Source organism: Corapipo altera, unplaced genomic scaffold (assembly GCF_003945725.1).
Source record: "Corapipo altera isolate COAL_440 unplaced genomic scaffold, ASM394572v1 57, whole genome shotgun sequence".
NCBI classification, from domain to species: Eukaryota; Metazoa; Chordata; class Aves; order Passeriformes; family Pipridae; genus Corapipo; species Corapipo altera.
In genome coordinates, this window is record NW_020884905.1 from 7,232,855 (window position 1) to 7,251,368 (window position 18,514).

General features: G+C 52.6%; 1 protein-coding gene and 1 long non-coding RNA gene across 2 annotated transcripts; both read right to left on the bottom strand.

Annotated features, from left to right (window-relative positions):
* Positions 1-12,132, bottom strand: IL23R (interleukin 23 receptor). Its single transcript, XM_027651436.1, has 14 exons — positions 12,075-12,132; positions 10,829-11,122; positions 10,592-10,715; positions 9,554-9,741; positions 9,229-9,374; positions 8,396-8,555; positions 7,703-7,785; positions 7,224-7,440; positions 5,379-5,576; positions 4,895-4,978; positions 3,038-3,088; positions 2,350-2,446; positions 1,824-1,914; positions 1-1,157 (listed from the first exon to the last, which is right to left on the bottom strand). Exons 1-14 carry the CDS (start codon positions 12,130-12,132, stop codon positions 540-542), a joined length of 2,409 nt encoding a protein of 802 aa, XP_027507237.1. The 3' UTR covers positions 1-539.
* A 4,805-nt stretch (positions 12,133-16,937) lies between these two features.
* Positions 16,938-18,385, bottom strand: LOC113951130. Its single transcript, XR_003529049.1, has 2 exons — positions 18,327-18,385; positions 16,938-17,722 (listed from the first exon to the last, which is right to left on the bottom strand). It is a non-coding gene; the product is annotated as an uncharacterized LOC113951130 (long non-coding RNA).
* Positions 18,386-18,514: the final 129 nt, after the last annotated feature.

Consider the following 18,514-nt stretch of genomic DNA (forward strand, 5'->3'; position numbering starts at 1 on the left):
TTCTTACCTCATTGGGTTTTTATTATGGAATGGGAGGAAAATGAAATTGGGTCATTCCGTCAAACAGAAAAGAGTTGTTGGCACCTATGTATGATACATAAATTCTCCTTGGTGCAGTGTCTCTTCATCAGGAGTAATCCCAAAATATTTTACGCACCTCTGGCAGGATGTCTGAGGGATTTTTTTTATCAATGGTAACCACAATCATCTCCAAGGATGAAATGCTCAAAATATTTAACCAGAGAATGATGTTGAATAATAATTAAAACACATTGCACCTTGCAAGAATTACCTGCTTGGTATTTCAGTTCCTACAGGAATCCAGGTTTTACAGTTTTTTTGCTTGTGTCAATACAAGATAAGTTTAAAATTGTGATTTACTGGCCCAAGTTTTACAGGCAGCCACAAGAACTTGTAGTGAGCAAGAGGGTAAATTTCTGACTGGGAGTTTTGCTCCAGCTCTGCTGTTGGTGATCTCAAATATCTGATACCTGCCTTGGTCACCACTTATGGGGTTTTAACCACAATAACAATTCCTCTCAAAATAACCCTCCAATGCTTTGTGGAAAGTAGGGCTTTATATCCACTGACTCCCTGTTCATGGATCTCAGGCAGGAGAGTAGCTCCTTGGGGACCAGCATTTGCTCTTGGTCATGGCTGGGCAGCCTCTGTCCCCACTGGTTCTCTGGGAGGGACGTGTGTCCCCCCTGGGCTGGGACAAACATCTGGCTTTGGCCACTCTGACTGTTGTTTAGGATGAGGTTGATCTTCTCCAGCAGACAGACTTGGGGTGCCCCTCCCTCCCCATCCCACAGGTGTGGAACAGGGCTCGTGTAGTCTCCAAAGATGCTCATCTCTGGTTCTGGGAGGACTGTGGGGGGCTGCGTCTGGTAAATGTTGGCAGCGATGTATCCCAGTGTGTTCCAATTGGATATCTGGGGTTTGTAGTCACTGATCTGCTCCAGGATTGTGGTGCTGGCAGGAGTCATGGCCCCTGGGTGCTCCCCATCCTCAGGGACCTCTCTGCTGGGCTTTCTTGGGGTGGCCACACTCTCGTGTGCCTTGTGCACTGGCACTTCCTCGACTTCCATAACTGTGGGGTCGCTGGTGACCAGGAGTGGATCCTGGAAACTGTCACTTGTTAAATCACTCTTGTTCTGGAAAAAAATGAGGACTGTAGTAACGAACTGGAAAATTTTATTAACAGGAGATCTGTAATTAGAGCTTGGAGCAACCTGCTCCAGTGGAAGGATCCCTGCCCATGACAGAGGATGGAACAGGATGAGCTTTAAGGTCCCTTCCAGCTTGAGACAGTTGTGGCCACTAAATACAGACTATATTGAGGCAAGGTTTAAAGACTTCAGCTAATCTGGGCTGTCATACACCTAGCAAATGCTTGGGAAATGATTACTGAGCAGTTTCCAGTCCTTTAGAGCTTAATCCTCTTCCCATCCATGTTTTTCACAGCAACAGAGCAAGTTGCCTTCTCCCAAGTGACAAGTGACAGGACAAGAGGAAATGGCCTCAAGTTCTGCCAGGGGAGTATTAGGTTGGATATTAGTGAAAATTCCTTCTTGGAATGGGCTGTCCAGCCCCGGCACACTTGCCCAGCGCAGTGGGGGAGTCCCCATCCCTGGAGGGATTTAAAAGTCATGTGCATGTGGCACCTGGGGACATGGGTCAGTGGTAGCCTTGGCAATGCTGGGGGATGGTTGTACTCGATCCCTCAACTCAGAGGGATTTTCCAACCTAAACAGTCCTGTGATTCTGTGATTCTAAGCTTTAATCTGAGGTGAAACAAAAGGAGATACTGCTGCACTTACCTGGAGGGACTTTACCACGTTGCTGTTTTCCATGTGGGGAAACTCTTCAAACAGCCATTTTGGCAAAAGCTGCACAGTGGTGACTTTAATACTTTAGCAAAAAGAAAAAAAATAAACCCCAAGATATCAGTCCATTTTATCAATCAGTTATTCCTCATGTAGCATGAAACTGTCCTGGCAGGAGGGAACAAAAAGTGCATCTAGACTTTGAGGGTAGCTTGGAAGCTGCAGGTTCACCCCATATGGGTGGGTTTCCCCTTTCTATGATTTTACCAATCCTATGATTCTATGTTTTGGGGTTTTTTTGTTGGTCTCTGCCTTACTGTAGAGCACACAAATGTCTTTTTATACAACAACCTGGTGAATGGGTGATGCTGCCCTCAGTGAAAAGGCTGCATTGAAAGACTGGCTTCTGGAGTTGATTTTAAAATATCCTAGAAGAAATTTCTTCTACATACTAAAAATACATACTAAAAAAGGTATGAGCTAGAAAGAAGGAAAAAATATGTGGAGGAGAAAGTAATACCTTTTTCTGACTGATTTTTTAAACATCAGAATTGCAAAACCAACTGATAATACGACCATGCTGATGCCCAGTCCCAGGAATACTCTGATGTCATCATCTGAAAAAGGATGGAGAGGGAAGAGGTCATGTCTGGGGATTCAGTCAAGTGATTCAGTCAGTAACCATTTCCTACATGGCCTTACCTTCCCTTCCAGAAATGCTGAAGTGAATTCTTCAGCTTATGTTGGTTTTGCTTTTTGTTTAAGTGTTGTAACAGATCATAACGTAACCTCTACCAGAAGATGTGCAAACCAGAGCATCACCAACGTTAGCAAAACGGGTGAGAAGTGCTTAAATGAGTCCCTGGTTCAAACTTCAAGATGGAAACAGTCTCTTGCTGTTGTGATATATGTTGATATTATGTTTTCCTTGTTTTCTCACCTCCTAATTGTAATGTACATTATAAGTCTCATAAGAAAGCAAAACTCCAGGCTTGCATTATGTGAGATCACTAAGCCTTCCCTCCAGGTGGGTCATGTCCCCACCGAGTGGAAAGGTCCTTTTTTTGGCTGTGATCTCTCCAAAGGTACATGAGCTCACTGATGCAAGCATCTCCAGATGCTGCAGGTGCTTCTTGGGTTAAACCTTCCACTTCTGGTCAAGGAGAAAGCCTGGCTTAATAAGTCTGAGACACCCAAGGTCTTCTTACCGTGGGGATTCTCACTGTAGATGCTGTCCAGGAGCGGCTCTTCTGAAGGGACTGAAACAGAGAAGGGAAAAAATGTCCATAATTTCACTTAGAGGACTGTGGGTGACACAGAAGCTATGGCTGGCTTTTATTTTGTTAATATTATTTAGAAACATAAATAATGGTGTAATGAGAAAAAATAAGCTGAAGTAATAATCCCTGAAGTAATTAATAACTCCAGCTCTGGCTGGACAATGGACAATATCCTGTTTCTCAGAGATCCAGTTGAATGAGACGGTGATTTAAGATGTATCAACAACTACAAAACATCTTTCACACACACTGCTCCCCTCAGCACCTGAAACAAGAATTTATTCTGCCTGGGGAACTGTACATCCTTTTTCATGAGCACATACAGGTTATTCAACAGGTTTCCCAGAGAAGCTGTGGCTGCCCTGTCCCTGGAAGTGTTTAAGGCCTGGTTAGACAGGGATTGGAGCAAACTGGGATAGTGGAAGGTGTCCCTGCTCATGGCAGGGGGTGGGACAAGATGATCTTTAAGGTCCCTTCCATTCCAGGACTCTGTGATTTCCCAAACTGCCTGAACCCCATGGGAATGAATTTCTAATAATTTGTTTGTGTGATGGGCTGTGTGGTGAGGGAAGATCTGCAGCTAACGAGCCTGCCATGGCAAGAAGGGTATTTCTGCTCCGATAAGTAGCAAGCTTCCTTCCAGGCCAAATTCAGCAATTCCCTTGGGGTCTCTTCTCCTTAACAGACAGGTGGTGCCATTGCTGCTACAGAAAAGGGGTCCTGCCCAGAGCCAAAGTGTGTCCGTGAGGACAAATCTAATGACTGTGAATAGCCTGAGATGAACTGGTCAGGAATATTTCTTGGCAAAAAAATTGAATAACTAAGCCATGAGAGGTGTCAAACAGAAACAGGGAGCTGGTTTGTCATAGGGAAAATATCTGAGCAGCTTCAGATAACTCATCTAAAACGGCATCACAGCCCAGGATGATGAACAACATCCTCAGGTGCTTCCTGCAGGTACATCCAGCTCTGTCAGGGCACCAAGAGCATTGACAGGTCTTAATGACCCTGACCAGCCTCACCTGGGACCTCCACCCACACCCCTGCCCAGGGGCTCTATTTAAGCTCAGTCTGGGCCCTTAGTCTCCACTTAGACTGTGCTAGAGGGGCTTTAGAGGTCAAATTTCTAGTCTGAATTAATGACTTGATGTCATCCCTCCCTCGTCTTCAGGGACCTGCCCAGCTCTTGAGGACAACCAAAGCCAGGCCACAATGCTGGAGATGATGATGTTCCTCTGCAAGTTGGTTCATGCTCTTACCTAAAAGAATTTCCAGAACTGAAGGTTGCTGGTGGAGTTGAAGACGTCCCTGCTCATTGCAGAGGGATTGGATTAAATGATCATAAAAGGTCCCTTCCAACCCCAAGTGTTCCATGGTTCCTGCTCCAGGTAAGGAGGGGTGAGCTGTGGCTTGGCCAGTTGATCTCTGTAGAAGCTGTTTTCTATGTTTTGGTTTATCTGAACCACTTGTGAAATGTGCAAGGCAGCAAATTCATTCTTTCTGAAGGGGGAACGAGTCCATTGGTGTATCTTGTAAAGTAAGATGTGGTTCTTGAATGCATTAGATCTTTGCACAGGAGCAAAGACCACCTAGAGAAGGCTTTAATAGAGGCATATTGACAAAAACCTCTATTTTCATATCCTGTAGTCAAGAGGATTCCATCTAGAGCTCTGCTTTCCTCGGGTCAATGGGAGAGGTTTGCATCTTGTGTCTAAGACTAAGTAATCCTACCAAACTGTCAGATTGTGGGAAGAAACAGCAGCATCTCCACCCCCCCAGGCTTACCTTTGCCAGAGCTGGGTTTGCTGACTCCGTCGGTGTAGACCGCGTACACTGACACATTGATGCGAAACCCAGTTGCTGCCTCTTCTGGGAGAAAAAACAAGATTTGCCTTTAATATGTGTTTGTGACCTCCTGTGAAGGCTCTAGGTTTGTTCATGGGCATGTTGCTGAGTGGTGGAAGTAGATGGAGCATCTCCTGTGCTTGCACAGGCCTCCACAGGTCTAGTGTGGTTCCCTGGCTGCCAGCTCACCTGTCACTTCATTCTTTCTCTGTGACCTTCACCCAGGGAACCAAATCCCACTGACTGTCCTCACATCTCCTGTTTCTTCACTTCTTCTTGTTCCCTAAGGGCTCTTTGTACCACTCCCCAAAAACAAGTGGGTGGGGGCTCAGCTTCAAATGAAACTACCTTTATAATCTATTTTGGATTTATAGTGTCCTGATGAACTGCACCAAGCAGCAAAAGGACTTCTGGAATATCTTACCTTGGATGTATGTGTGTGTTTCCTGGGATGGGACTTTCTTCCAAAAATAGTGCTCCTCCTGGTGATACTGGGAGGTGGAAACCCACTCCACTATGAACCAGAGTGGGGGGCTCTTGCTGTGCTGGGGGGGCTGCCAATGAACCAAGACCCTACTCTGGTTGTCGGGCTTGACCTCCAGAGCCACTGGTGCTGGGAATTCTGTGGAGAGAGGTGGCAAGGGGAGTGTCACCCAACAGACTCATCTTTGGAGAGTAGGAGACTGGGAAGGGTCAGCTAAGGCCAGGCAAAATGCGTCTTTCCTGGAAGTTTTTTAAAACTGAAGAGGGAACAAGAAATTATAGAATATGGGGGTTTATATATAAATATCTATAAATACACAAAATATATGAAGATAGATTTTTATATATATTTATATATATATATAATTCTATATTTCATAGAACTATTTAGATTGGAAAAGACCTTAAAGATGAAGTTCAACCATTCCTCCAGCACTGCCCAAGGCCACCACTAACCCATGTCTCCAGGTGATACATCCACTTATGAATCCCTTCAGGGATGGGGACTCCACCACTGCCCCGAGCAGCTGTGTCAGGGCTGGACAACTCTTTTCAGGAAGGAATTTTCCCAATATCCAACCTGAGCATCCCCTGGCACAACTTGAGGTTGTTTCTGTTTGTCCTGTCCCTTGTTCCCTGGGAGCAGAACCTGATTCCCACCTGGCTCCACCCTCCTGTAAGGGAGTTGCAGAGAGCCAGAAGGTCCCCCCTGAGCCTCTTTTTCTCCAGGTTGAGCCCCCCCCAGCTCCCTCAGCTGCTTCTGGAGCTCCAGATCCTTCCCCAGCTCCATTCCCTCCCCTGTGTTTATGTACATGTGTCACAAAAACACATTGTCAGCTTTGTCATGTCCCTGAAATGCTTTACCTGTCATTTCTTACAAGAAATGCACATGATTCAGATAACTGAGAGCTTAGAGAGTTTTTTTCCACTTCAATTCTCTTCAGTTTCTTTTTAGTCATGTATTTGTCCTCAGTTTGAATGGGACTTTCCCCTTCCATTGCTCATTAAAAGAGACGTTTTTCAGAAATAGGAAAGCATGGTTGTGGGGAAAACCACAGCCTGTGGCTCAGAAAGGACTTCTTCCTTTTCTGTTTGCAAGGACCCAGCTCACAGCAGGGGCTGACTCCCTGGCAGAGGCTGCAGGAGCTATTTTGGGGGGCAGGGAGCAAAGGAGCAGCCTTGCACCCTTTTCTCTGCCAGCCAAGGTGCTACAGCCTTAGGTGGTGAAGGGCTGATATTCCAGTGCCTAAAGGGGCTCCAAGATAACTGGAGAGGGACTTAGGACAAGGACACAGAGTGACAGGACAAGGGGAAATGGCTTCACACTGCCAGAGGGCAGGCTTATATGGGATAGTGGGAAGGAATTCTTGGCTGTGAGGGTGGTGAGGCCCTGGCACAGGTTGCCCAGAGAAGCTGTGGCTGCCTCATCCCTGGAAGTGTCCAAGGCCAGGTTGGACAGGGCTTGGAGCAACCTGGGCTAGTGGAAGGTATCCCTGCCCATGGCAGGGGTTGGGACTGGATGAGCTTTAAGGTTCCTTCCAATGAAACCACTCCAGGATTCCATGGTTCTATATGCACCTGTGTAGCATCTCCATCTCCAGGGAATGCTGGAATCGTCTGGGGGATGTTGTGTTCCCTCAGCAGAGCGGGCTGCTGAGGGAAAATATCTGCCAAGATTTTCCCTTGCACGGTTCAGCATTTTTCTCCTGCAACCCTGATAAAAGCCAGTCTCTGTTACACCTGCAAGTAGCCTGTGACATCCTTACACCTGCAAGTGACATCCTACCTTCCTGGCTGCTGGCACCCTGGCCAAGGGTGATGCTGGCGGGGATGGAAGCCCCCTTGGAGTTGTGAGCAGTGACGAGGAGGGTGTGGGCTCCCGGTTGCACCGTGATATCGCACTCCGTGCTGGAGGTGTTGCAGAGGACCAGCATTCCCCCGGGGGTCTCGGCAGCCACGGCATAGCCTAAGATCCTCCCGCGGGCGTCCCGGGGGGGCAGCGGCTGTGAACGGCAAGACAGACAGACAGCCCCGTGGGTACGGGTGTGGGATGTGACACTGAGACACATCCCACAGATGTGCCCTTGGCTGGGTGACACACACGTGGATTTTACAAAGATGGAGAGATTTTACTGCACGTTGGGGTGTCACTTCCCCCGCCCATCCCTTTGGTCGAAGGGCTTCTCAGGGAGGGCGTTCCCTTCTCTGCTCGGGGAGGAGCAGAGCACGCCAAAATTTCACAGAGGCTGCCAAAACCCACTTTACCTTGATCAAGACCGTCACCTCGTGGCTGCCGTTGGGGAACGCCGGGCCCAGGCGCCGCCAGACGTCGGGAGCCGCGGCGGGGGCTGCGGGACGGAGAGAGCGTGGGATGGGGGTTGAGACACCGGGGGACACCCACCGACGGGGCTTTCCCCCTCCCCAGCCCTAGCAGGAAGCCCTGCCTGGCCGGGTCTCTGCCGCTGTGAGAGGAAACAGCAGCGGGCGCTGCTTTTTGAGGCGAGCACGTCCTCGGCTTCCTCACTACAGCCGGGATGTGAGGGCAACGCTCCTCGGGCATCTCGTCCCGCTGCCGGCCGGGATGACTGAGCCGGCCCTTTCCAACCTCATCCTGGTGTTAGCAGCCAGGATGAAAAGGGGGAAGCTGGCACGAGGTGACAGGTATTTGTGGCTCGTGTGACAACATGACTGGTGTGATTTTTTTTTTTTCCACCCAGGGCAAGAGGCTGCCAATGATTGTGGAATCATAGAATTGTTTAGGTTGGAAAAGCCCTCTAAATGACCAAGTCCAGCCACTCCCCCAGCACTGCCAAGGTCACTATTAACCCATGTCCCCAAGCGCCAAATCCACATGGCTTTTAAATCTCTGGGATTTAAAAGGCAGGGATAGGGACTCCACCATTGCCCTGGGCACTCTGGAAATGCCATGTACAGGAGTGTCTCTGAAGCTGAGCCTACCTGCCTCGGGGGTGGTGTAGAGAAAGGGGGGGCTCCAGGCACTCCAGGGGCTGTTGGGGATGCTGAGCCTGCACCTGACCTGGAACAGGTACTGGGTGTCACTCTGCAGGTTGTGCTGCCAGCGGGGCCCATCCTGTGCTGCACTGTCCCACACCTCCACCTGCAAGGGAAGCAGGGTCCTGGGGGGAAGCGGGACCCAGCCAGGCCCCCACTGCCACCACCAGCCCCCAGACACAGTGGTGGTCACTGCCTTCCTCGTCTGCATGGGTGGGGATGGGCAGAGTCCACACTGTCCCCTCTACAAATGCACTGGGCAAGCTGTGGAGCCATAGATAGAACCCCCATCCCACTTCTCTGCTGGGCTTCTGACACCACAGGGATTTTGGGGGCTCCTATGGGGACTGGGATCCAGCTCAGCCCCTGCCAGCACCCAGGGATGTTTCCAAAGGGACTCAGGTGGAGTTGCCCCAGTGTAGTTGTATCTGTAGGTCTGCACTGAGCATCCCAGAGGATTTTGTGTCTTGTCCTTGCAGAGCAGATAATGTTTGGAAACATTTTGAATTTTGCCCTTTTGCTTATAAAGCTGAGATAACACTGCCCAGACGGCCATCTGTTCTCTCAGATGGCACCAGCTCTCCTGCACCCCAAATGTGAGGGCTGCCTGTGGCTGGGGTGCACCTTCCCCATCAGCACCAGAGCAAAGGGGTAGGTTTTGAATGACCCCAAATGCTCCCATTTTTAAGAGGGTTTCCAGAAGGACCAGGACTTGCACCTCTCCTAACAGGGCCTGATGCTGCACATGGGGGGAGGTTTGGGGAGTACTGGGGTCTCACATGCCATGCTGGAGTGCCCTTGGCTTGGTGTCGCTCTTCGCAGTGCACGTTCTCCAGCTGTGTCTGACTGCTCCAGTGGATCGTGGTGGTGGGAGAGGATGTCTCTGTTGTCTCAGCACCAGTGACCAGGGGCAGAGTGGGGATTACTGTGGGGAGAGCCAGAAACGGGTGGGGTGGGGGGCTGCCCTCGTGCACGTCACTGCGCAGCTCAGGAGGGTCCCTAAAGTGACACCTCAGGGCAGGGCAGTGGGTGTGGCCATGCACAGCCCCAGTACTCTGTGCTGCTCGTGGACGGGTGGGGAGATGGATGGGTGGGCAGACATACCAATGTCCTGCAGGCTGAGGAGCTGTGGGGCCGAGTGGGCAGTGCCCAGTGCGTTCCTGGCCTGCACCCACACCGAATAGTGGCTCCTGTTGCACAGCGCACTCAGGGGCACTGGTGAGTCTGCAGAGAACACCTTCTCCTCTTCTTCTTCCTCCTGCTCAGCATCCTCCTCATCTTCTGCCACCACCCTGGGAAGCAGAAGGCAGCCTGTCAGTGCCCACCCCAGCACCACACACCCACTGGGATGGTGACGCTCCCAAGGTGTTGCAGCTCGTGACCAGGGCATGGTCATCCCCAAACCCGGAGTTTGTCACTCCTAAAGCAAACTGGAAAGTTATTCCCTTCAGTTCCTGACATTTTTGCTGGGAATTTGCATTTTCACAACAGGAAGGGAACTTTTCTTTCTGGCTGCATGGTTCAGTTTGATCCCAAGCAAATTTAGACAGGAGATTTATCCCTGCTCTTCATAAAGCCAAGCATGATGGAATTTAATGTCTTCAATAATTGAGTCAGAGTAACTGAAAGCCTGCCAGGTTGGTGCCATGGGGACTTCAGTGGCAGGGAGCATCCCAGGATGGACTGTTACATGCCAGGCTAGTGCCATGGGGACTTCAGTGGCGGGGAGCATCCTGGGATGGGTGGGATGGGCTGTGGCACACCATGTAGCAGCCAGCACCTCTGCTTCAGGTTGGAGTTTCAGTTTTGGGATTTGGGCAGCATTAGGTTCACCCTCTCTTTAGCTCAGAGAGAGTCCAAGCACCTGAAAACAACATGCTGCTTCCATGTGCCGCGGTTCGATGGAATGTGTGCCAGGTCAGCAACAGCACTGAGTGCAGGAGGTTCCTCATGCAGAACTCAACCGGTGGTTGAACATGTGGTTTTCGAGCAGGAGATGAGCAAACGTGAGCTGTAGGAAGTGTAACTAGGGCATGGCACCCGCTCAGAGCAGCCCTGCTGTCACCCGGCTCTGCGGCTGCCACGTGCCGGTCCCGCGCTCCCTCTCATCCCTGCAGCCCCCCTGCTCCCCGGGGGCCTCACCTGCGCAGGTGGAGGGTGTGGTGGGTGAGCAGGTGGGGTGGCCTCCCTGCATCCCACCTGCACTCCAGGTGATCCGAACCTTCGGCAATGACACAGCTCAGGTTGCTGGGGGGGTCTGGAGGGTCTGCAGGGGCAAGGACAGGTGAATGTATGGACATCCCCCAAAGCCACACACTGCACGCCCCAACTCCTCAGTGCTCAGCAAAAGCACTCAAGCCCCCCCTCCAAGGTACTCACAGCCAGCCCGGACCTCAGTGCCGCACACCAGCTGGTCCCTCCCGCTGTTGGGGCAGCGGGCAAAGCAGACGATGGCCCCGAAGGGCAGCTGGAAATCGCGCAGCTGGAGCTGGACGGAGCTGCTGTTGAGGGGGCGCAGGGGACCCTCAGTGCGGTTGTAGTTGAGGAGGATGATGAACTTGGCTGAGGGGCAGCCGAGGGTGGAGAGGCAGTTGATGGAGATGTTGGAGCCCATCTGCACTACTGGTGCGGGGTCGACCCAGACGTGCCCTGAACATTTGATGTTTGCAGCACCTGTGCCAACACCCGCTGGGTCAGGGTGGCTCTGGGTGGGTGTCCCACAGGAGGGGATGCCCGTGGGCTGCACCACTCCACAGGGGATGCAGCAGCAGCATGGCTGGACCCTGCAGCGAGGGGATGCCAGCACCCCCAGCCACCTTGAACCCCATGGGATAGGAAGAAAGTAGGGGTCATGAGTGATATTGGGAAGGAATTCATGGCTGTGAGGGTGGTGAGGCCCTGGCACATGTTGCCCAGAGAAGCTGTGGCTGCCCCATCCCTGGAAGTGTCCAAGGCCAGGTTGGAGAGGGCTTGGAGCAACCTGGTCTAGTGGAAGGTGTCCCTGTCCATGGCAGGGGGTGAAACAAGATGAGTTTTAAGGTCCCTCCCAACTCAAACCAATCTATGAATCTGTGATGAAACCAACCCCTGCCTGCAGCAATGCCCCGGCACCCAGTGACTCATCCCAGCAGATCAGAAACAGACAATTTCAGGTTTTGCTCTAATGTTTAAATGAGTGCAGGGAAATAACCCACAGTCTCGAGAGCTCTGATGCTCTGATCCCCTGATTAGGGCGGTGGAGGCGTGCGCTGCCCTGCGCTATCAGATGGAGCTCTGCACTACCCCAGGCAGCCCCGGCTCACAGCCGCTATCAGACTCCATCTGGCCTTCCTGGAAAGGGCAAGGCTGTGCTCCAGCTGTGCCTGTGGAGGCACATCCCACTGCTTAGCACAGCCACTGCAACGAGGCTGGACATGGTCCCGCTCCAAGGATGTCAGTGGGAAACAGAGGGTGCACAGGCCATGGGACCCCCTTGCAATGCTAGCGAAGTGCTCCCCCCAAAACCCACAGCTGCAGCTCTACAACTGTCCTATTCCCAGCCTAAATCCCCTGTAGGACCACAGTGTATGCTCTGGTGGTCAGCGAGGCCGTGGTGGCTGTGCTGAGCCATGTGGTGGCCACTTACCTTGGCACAGGCAGCAGAACAGGATGTGGAGCACCAAAGCACTGCTGGACCCTCCCATCGCCTGGGCTGCAGCCACTGCCTGCGCATGGCATAGTCTGTGGAAGGAAAGGGGATGGAGGGAATCCTCCTGGAAACTAGCTCCAGCACAGGCAGAAGCACCAGGAGGTGATGGGAGCAGGAAAATGTGGATTTACAGCAGGGAAATCAAGGCTGAAAGCCTTCCTTGAAAGAGACGGGTTTGGTGGGTCAGGAGATGGTGTCCCTCTGCTCAACACTGAGGAGGCACATCTGGAATGCTGGGATCAGGCCTGGGCTCCCCCGAGGACAGGAGAAACATGGACAGATTGGAGTGAGTCCAGCAAAAATGCCTGAGGGTTGGGAGCACCTGGGAAATGTGGATGGGTTGGGAGAGCTGCTGGAGAGGAGGGGCTCAAAGAGCCTTAAATCCTTGGGTATAGACGAGGAAGTAAAGATGAGGGAGCCAAACTCCTCCCAGCGCTGCCCAGGGAAAGGACAGGAGGCAATGGGCTCACACTGGAAATCAGAAAATTCCAGCTAAAACATAAGAAAAAGCTCTTTAATGGTGACCACACAGCAGGGCTCACCCTACAGTCTCCATCCCTTGGGATGCTCAGCATGGTTTTGTGGGACAAAACTTCCATTTCCATAAGATCTTTCCCACAGGTCCTGCCCAAGCTGAACAATGGCTCTTGCAAGCAGTGAACCCCCCGAAGACAGCCCCAAAACCTCAGGCCAGGGCTTCCCACCTCTGCCCAAGGAGCCATTCTTGCGTCTGCATCCCACAGTCTTGCCTAAATTTTTCCCTGTTCCCTTTGACTTCCTCCCCAACTTCTTTGGATGCATCCCACCAGGACAAACCCTCTCCAGACAGGAAGCCTAATCTCACCAGCCCTGTGGGACTTGGGATGTGGGGATGGGTCAGCTTTGAAACAACCAAGGCACAGACTGAAGTGCAAGGAAATGCAGCTCCCTGGGGGAAAATTGCTCTTTTTCATGAAAAACATCCTCCTGGGAGCAGACCCTGACCAGCCAGACCTGATACCCCACTCCCCTACCCAGGGTTGAACATCCAGAAAAGCCCCACAACTCCCTCATTTTCTTTTCAAATAACCCCATGCAATACCTGACGTCAGGAATAGCAAGTTTTCCCTGGAGGGACAGCAGAGTCCACAGTGAAAGCTTCAAAATGCTGTTTTTCAACCCAAACCAGGCCACCAGCAGCAGCAAGTACTTCGGTATTTCTCCTGCCGTGTGAACTGACCTTGTTTGGTTTAAGGGATGTTCAAATACTCATCACTAATGAGTCAAATTCTAAGTGCCTCCCTGTTACCTGACCTACTAAGAGAAGCACATGAACCTTCTGCAAGTCAGAGCAAATGAAAAAATACAACTCGTATTCTATGAAAAGAACTGAAAACACACTAAATCTGCCCACTGGCAGCTTTACAAGGGACTGCAGGCTCTGCCTCCCCTGGGAATCACTCACATTCATATTTTTATTCCAATTTATAGGTGTTTGCAAACTCCAAAGCCAAAGGAACAAGACCGTTTCCCTTGCTGGCAGATGCTGGGCATCTGGGCATCTTGTCTCTGTTAAAGTCTCCTTGTGCTTTAGTGCTAAAGAAATGGGAATTAAAAAAAGAAGGAAAAAGCTGTCCTGTTGTTCAAGCCCAGACCAGGTGGAATCTTCACCGGCAGCTGTGCCAGGAGGGGATAACACATGGGAGCAGCAGGTGAGGACAATGAGCTGGCATATTTTGCATTTAAATGTAGGGGTCTGGAAGCTGGGCAGAGTAGAGGGTTCTTACCTTGGCTGTCCTCAGGATCCTGCTGGGATCCTCCTCCTGCTGCGGCTGGAGCTGCTGAGCGCAGCAAGAAGCATCGGTGAGTGTGAGAGAGGTGAGCAGTGGGGCTGACCCAGATAACAGCACCAAAAATGGAGAGTTTCCAGTCTGAGTCAGTCCATGGGAAAACCCAGCATCCCTTAAAGGAGCAGCCTCGGGGGAAGGAGTGTTTTCTGAAAGTTCTTATAGAATTTGGAGACACCCCAACAAAGTTAAATCCATCCCAAATGGATTTTTGTGGTTGTATTGCTGTGTACAAGGTGACAGGAGCACAGCAGAGTGTGTTGGGCTGAGCTGCATCAGGGAAAGAACATTTTCCTGCTAATCCCAGAAATATGGAACGAGGAGTCCTTAATAAGTGAGGTTGTTTTCACCAGCAGCGAGTGTCATCCCCTCTGCTTGTGCTGGCCACCAGCTCATCCAAGGATGCTCCAAGCTGCAGACTGCCAGGTTTGAGAGGTCCAAGGCTCCAGGGATGCTCCAGTGCCCTCCATCCCACTGGCTCCCTGCTGCTCCCAAAGCCTGACTCTGCAGAGCCTGTGTCTTCCTTTCTCATGTCGGTTGAAGAGTTAAACCTCAAAAACAGTGTTAACCTCATTAGAGGCTGCAACCACAGGAAATACCGCACAGCTCCCAGCTCTGCCTCGAAGAGGGAAATGTTGGGGAACAGAATTTTTCTCCCCCAGGGCAAGACAGAGCCTTCCTCTGCCAGCAAGTGCCAGCTGCTCTAGGTTTTGTCTGATCCATGGGGACTTTTTAGTGGAAGTGAGAGCATGAGCCTGCTGGCAGCACAGTGGGAGTAAAACCTCACTGGGTGATGAAACTATAACGTGTGGTTATAGTAATGTATATAATGTGTCTGTATGGCTACGGTAATGTATAGTCAGGAGCAGAACTGGGAGGGTTTCAGTGGGAATTATCATTTTGGCATGTTTTCATTTTGGCATGTTCATGTTTGGGTGTGTGGGGACACACAGCTGGGGCCGGGGCTGCACAGCTGGGAGACGATGGTAAGTGTGCACATCTGGAGCCCATTTAAGTCATATGGGGCTGGGGCAGCCCCAAGGACAAGCAAATCTGGAGCCAGGGCAGCACATCTGGAGCCAGCACAGAGCAGTGGCATGTGGAGCAGTGTGCCTTCCCAGGACAGGTGCCACAGCCCCTCTGAGCTGCTGGTTCCCATACCACTGATCTTCTGGTGCTGGTTAAACTGATGTCTCTTTATCTCTTCCTGAGCAGTCATGTCGAGCTGCAGCTCAGTGTGTAGTGGGAAGGGTGGAAGCAGAGTGAGCCCTCACGTCAGACTCTTTCCCACGGATTTATCCTTCCCATGCTGAGGATTCTCAGTTGCTATTGCCTTCCTCTGAGGCAGCTACACTGCTCCATCATTCCAAACTCCATCATGCCTCTTAGTTCATTCGGGGCTCTTTGCGGTCTGTTTAGATATTCCTTACAGCCAGATATAAGGCTTTAGACTGAGGGGGGAGGGTTAGACTGGATTTAGGGAGAAATTCTTGGCTGTGAGGGTGGTGAGGCCCTGGCACACGTATCCCAGAGAAGCTGTGGCTGCCCCATCCCTGGAAGTGTTCAAGGTTGGATGGGGCTTGGAGCAACCTTGGGATAGTGGAAGGTGTCCCTGCCCATGACAGAGGGTGGGACTGTGTGATCTTTAAGGTTCCTTCCAACCCAAAGCATTCCAGGATTCTGTGATTCTATGTCCAGAAGTGGAAATGCCATACAGAGAGTCCCTCCAGGGGCTGGCACGGCACAGCCTAGCCGTGCAGGCTTCTCCCAGCACACCCAGGACAGTGCCTACAGCCCTTAGTGCCTCTTTCCCTTGGGATCCAGGTGCTCCCCAGTCTGGCACACTAGGTCAGGGTTGGGGTTAGTTACCTCTTCCCCCTGCACAGCAGGACCCAGGTTTTGGGGGCACTGTCAGCCCTGAATTCAGGTGGCCCCACTCCCGCCCCCGCTGTACCGTGCCTTTCCCGGCCGCCCCCGCGCAGGCGATAGGGATCTCACCGTGACTTCCTCGCTGTGCCGGGACCAGCCCCGCCTGGCCCCCGTGCCACCCCCATTGCCACTGTGACCGGGAGCTGCTGGCTCCTGCCACCACCCCCGTGCCCCTCATACTTCCCTCTGTCCCCATACCGTGTGGGGTGCCGGGCTCCGGAGCCCTTTTTCCTTTCCCCCCATCCCGGAGTCCTGGTCAGTTGGGCACCGGGGAGCACCCCCGGCTGAGCTGGTTGTCAAATGAGATTAAGATTAAACTGGATTAATTTAACATTTGTTATTTTTGGTGGGCACGCTCGGATTCCAGCCCTGACTCAGAGGCTGAGATCAGCAGGAAGGAAAGGTCGGGACAGACCCGGCTGTGCTGCCAAAAGTGGAGCACTTGTGTCATACTCAGAGTTGTGCTTGGCATGGGGGATACGGGGGACGCCAAGGATGTAGGTGACACAGATATGGCCATCCTGGGAGTGCAGGCTCGTCCCCTTCTCGCCGTGCTGGCTCCCTTGTGGGGGTGACATTCAAATATTTGACCTTGAAACCACCACAGTAGCATCTGTGCTGTGGACACTGCACTCATGGGGGCTTCCCTGCACCCCCAGTGGGGCTCCCTGAGGGACACGGCTGTGCCAGAGGGAGGGCAGCCCTGGGAATCAGTGCTGCTTGCGTCAATTCCACTGGCACTGGTGTCCGTGCAGGATTAGGTTCCTCTCTGCTGCTGGAGGAATAAATATTCCGAAGTCCAAGCCCGCACAGCAGGTTGATAAGGACGGATAGGGCTCAGTGCAGGAACAAGGAAGCTGATGCCAATGAGAAGGAGGTTTTGACTGTGATTTTTGGCCAGGGTAAAAGGACAGCCAAGATATGGGAAAATTGCTCCTGGACTTTAAAGTCAGCTTGTCCTTCCTGTGAGCCATGCCAGGGAACAGCTCCTGCTCCTTCCCCATGAGTGGGGCAGCAACAGGGACATGAATCAACCACGAAAAAGTTTGGGCAAAGAGTTTACTTTTTGCTGCAAGGGGAGGGTGAGCTGAGTGTGCCGGGACGAGCAGCAGCTTGTGCCTGTGGGGCCACGACACCACATTTTCCACTGGAGGCTGCAGGGTTTGGCTGTGCCCAGGCAGGTCGTGGCAGGGAGATAATTGGCAATAAAGCTCTCCACAAAGGGCTGTTTCCTCTGTAAACACCGTCATGGCCACAGGCAATGAATGTCTCACTGCTGTCTTCCCTCCTCACATTGGGAAAGACCCCAAAAATGACCCTGGAGGGATTTAACAGACATCTGGGTGTGGAACTGAGGACATGGGCTAGTGGTGGCCTTGGTAGTGCTGGGGGAGCAGTTGGACTTCATGGTCTTTTCATACCTAAGATCCCACGGAAGCGCTGTGGCTGCCAAACTGGGGCTCATCCCATATGCCCCTGCATCAAGCCCCCATGCCCACCCTCCATCTCCTCCACAGCTGCCCACTGTAGCATCTCCATTGCTGCAGCTTTTCTCCCTCCATCTCTGTCCTATCCCTCCAGAGGCTGCAGGACACAAACTCCCCTGAACTGCCCCATGGGGACCATGAGCTGGTGCTTGGTAGGATCTGGCTCCTCGGCTTGGATCAGGATGATGGGAAGCGGATTCCCCATCAGTGACAGACTGAGGTGCGTGTGTAAGTCCTCTTTCCCAGCAAAATCCATTCTCTCCACTATAACCCTGTAGGACGGAGGTGGTTTTGTGCTTCAAGCTGGCTTGTTTAGGGATTTTTCCACTTGGTACAGCATGGCCTGGAGGGGAAGATTTAATCTTTGAAAGGGAAGGGCTAGTGCCAAAATCCTGCGTGTGGGGTCACCCGAGGGCAACACCCAGCAGGGTGCTGGGCCCCCATAGCCACTGTGTCTGGGACAGCAGTGCCAGAGTGGGTCTGATTCCCCTGCCCCCAATTCTGCTGTGGAGAGGGAGGGAAGGACCGTCCTCCCCCTGCCCAGAGAGAGGACATGTGTTTTTGGTGTCCCCTTGTCCCTGCAGTGCCGCCAGCCCACTGCCGTGCCCGGTGCCCTCCTTGGCAATGGTCCCCCTCTCAGGCCCCCCCACAATGCCCCCCTGGGAGCCTCCAAGTCAATGCCCCCCATACCAGACCCCTGTGCTATGTTCCCCCATAAACCACCCCTATGCAATGCCACGGCCCCTCGTGCTGTACCCCCCGATACCAGAAGCGCCCCCGAGCCAGACCCCTGCCCCTCTTGCAATGCCCCCCGTCAGTGCTCCCCCTACCAGCCCTCCTCATACCAGCCCCCCGTGCGATGCCCTCCCGTGCCGAACCCCTCGATACCAGACCCCCCCACACCAGCCCCCTGTGCGATCACCCCCTCCGTCAATGCTCCCCCATACCAGACCCCCGTGCAACACCCCCGCTGCGCCGGACGCCCCTCCCATACCAGTCCCCCCACACACACTGGCCCTCCCTCACACCAGCACCCAGCCCGATGCCCCCCCAGTCTCTGCCCCCGCTCCCCCCGTTCCGCGGCGCCTGCGCGGCCCCTCCCCGCGCTGCCCGCCCGCCCGCTCCCGCCCCGGTC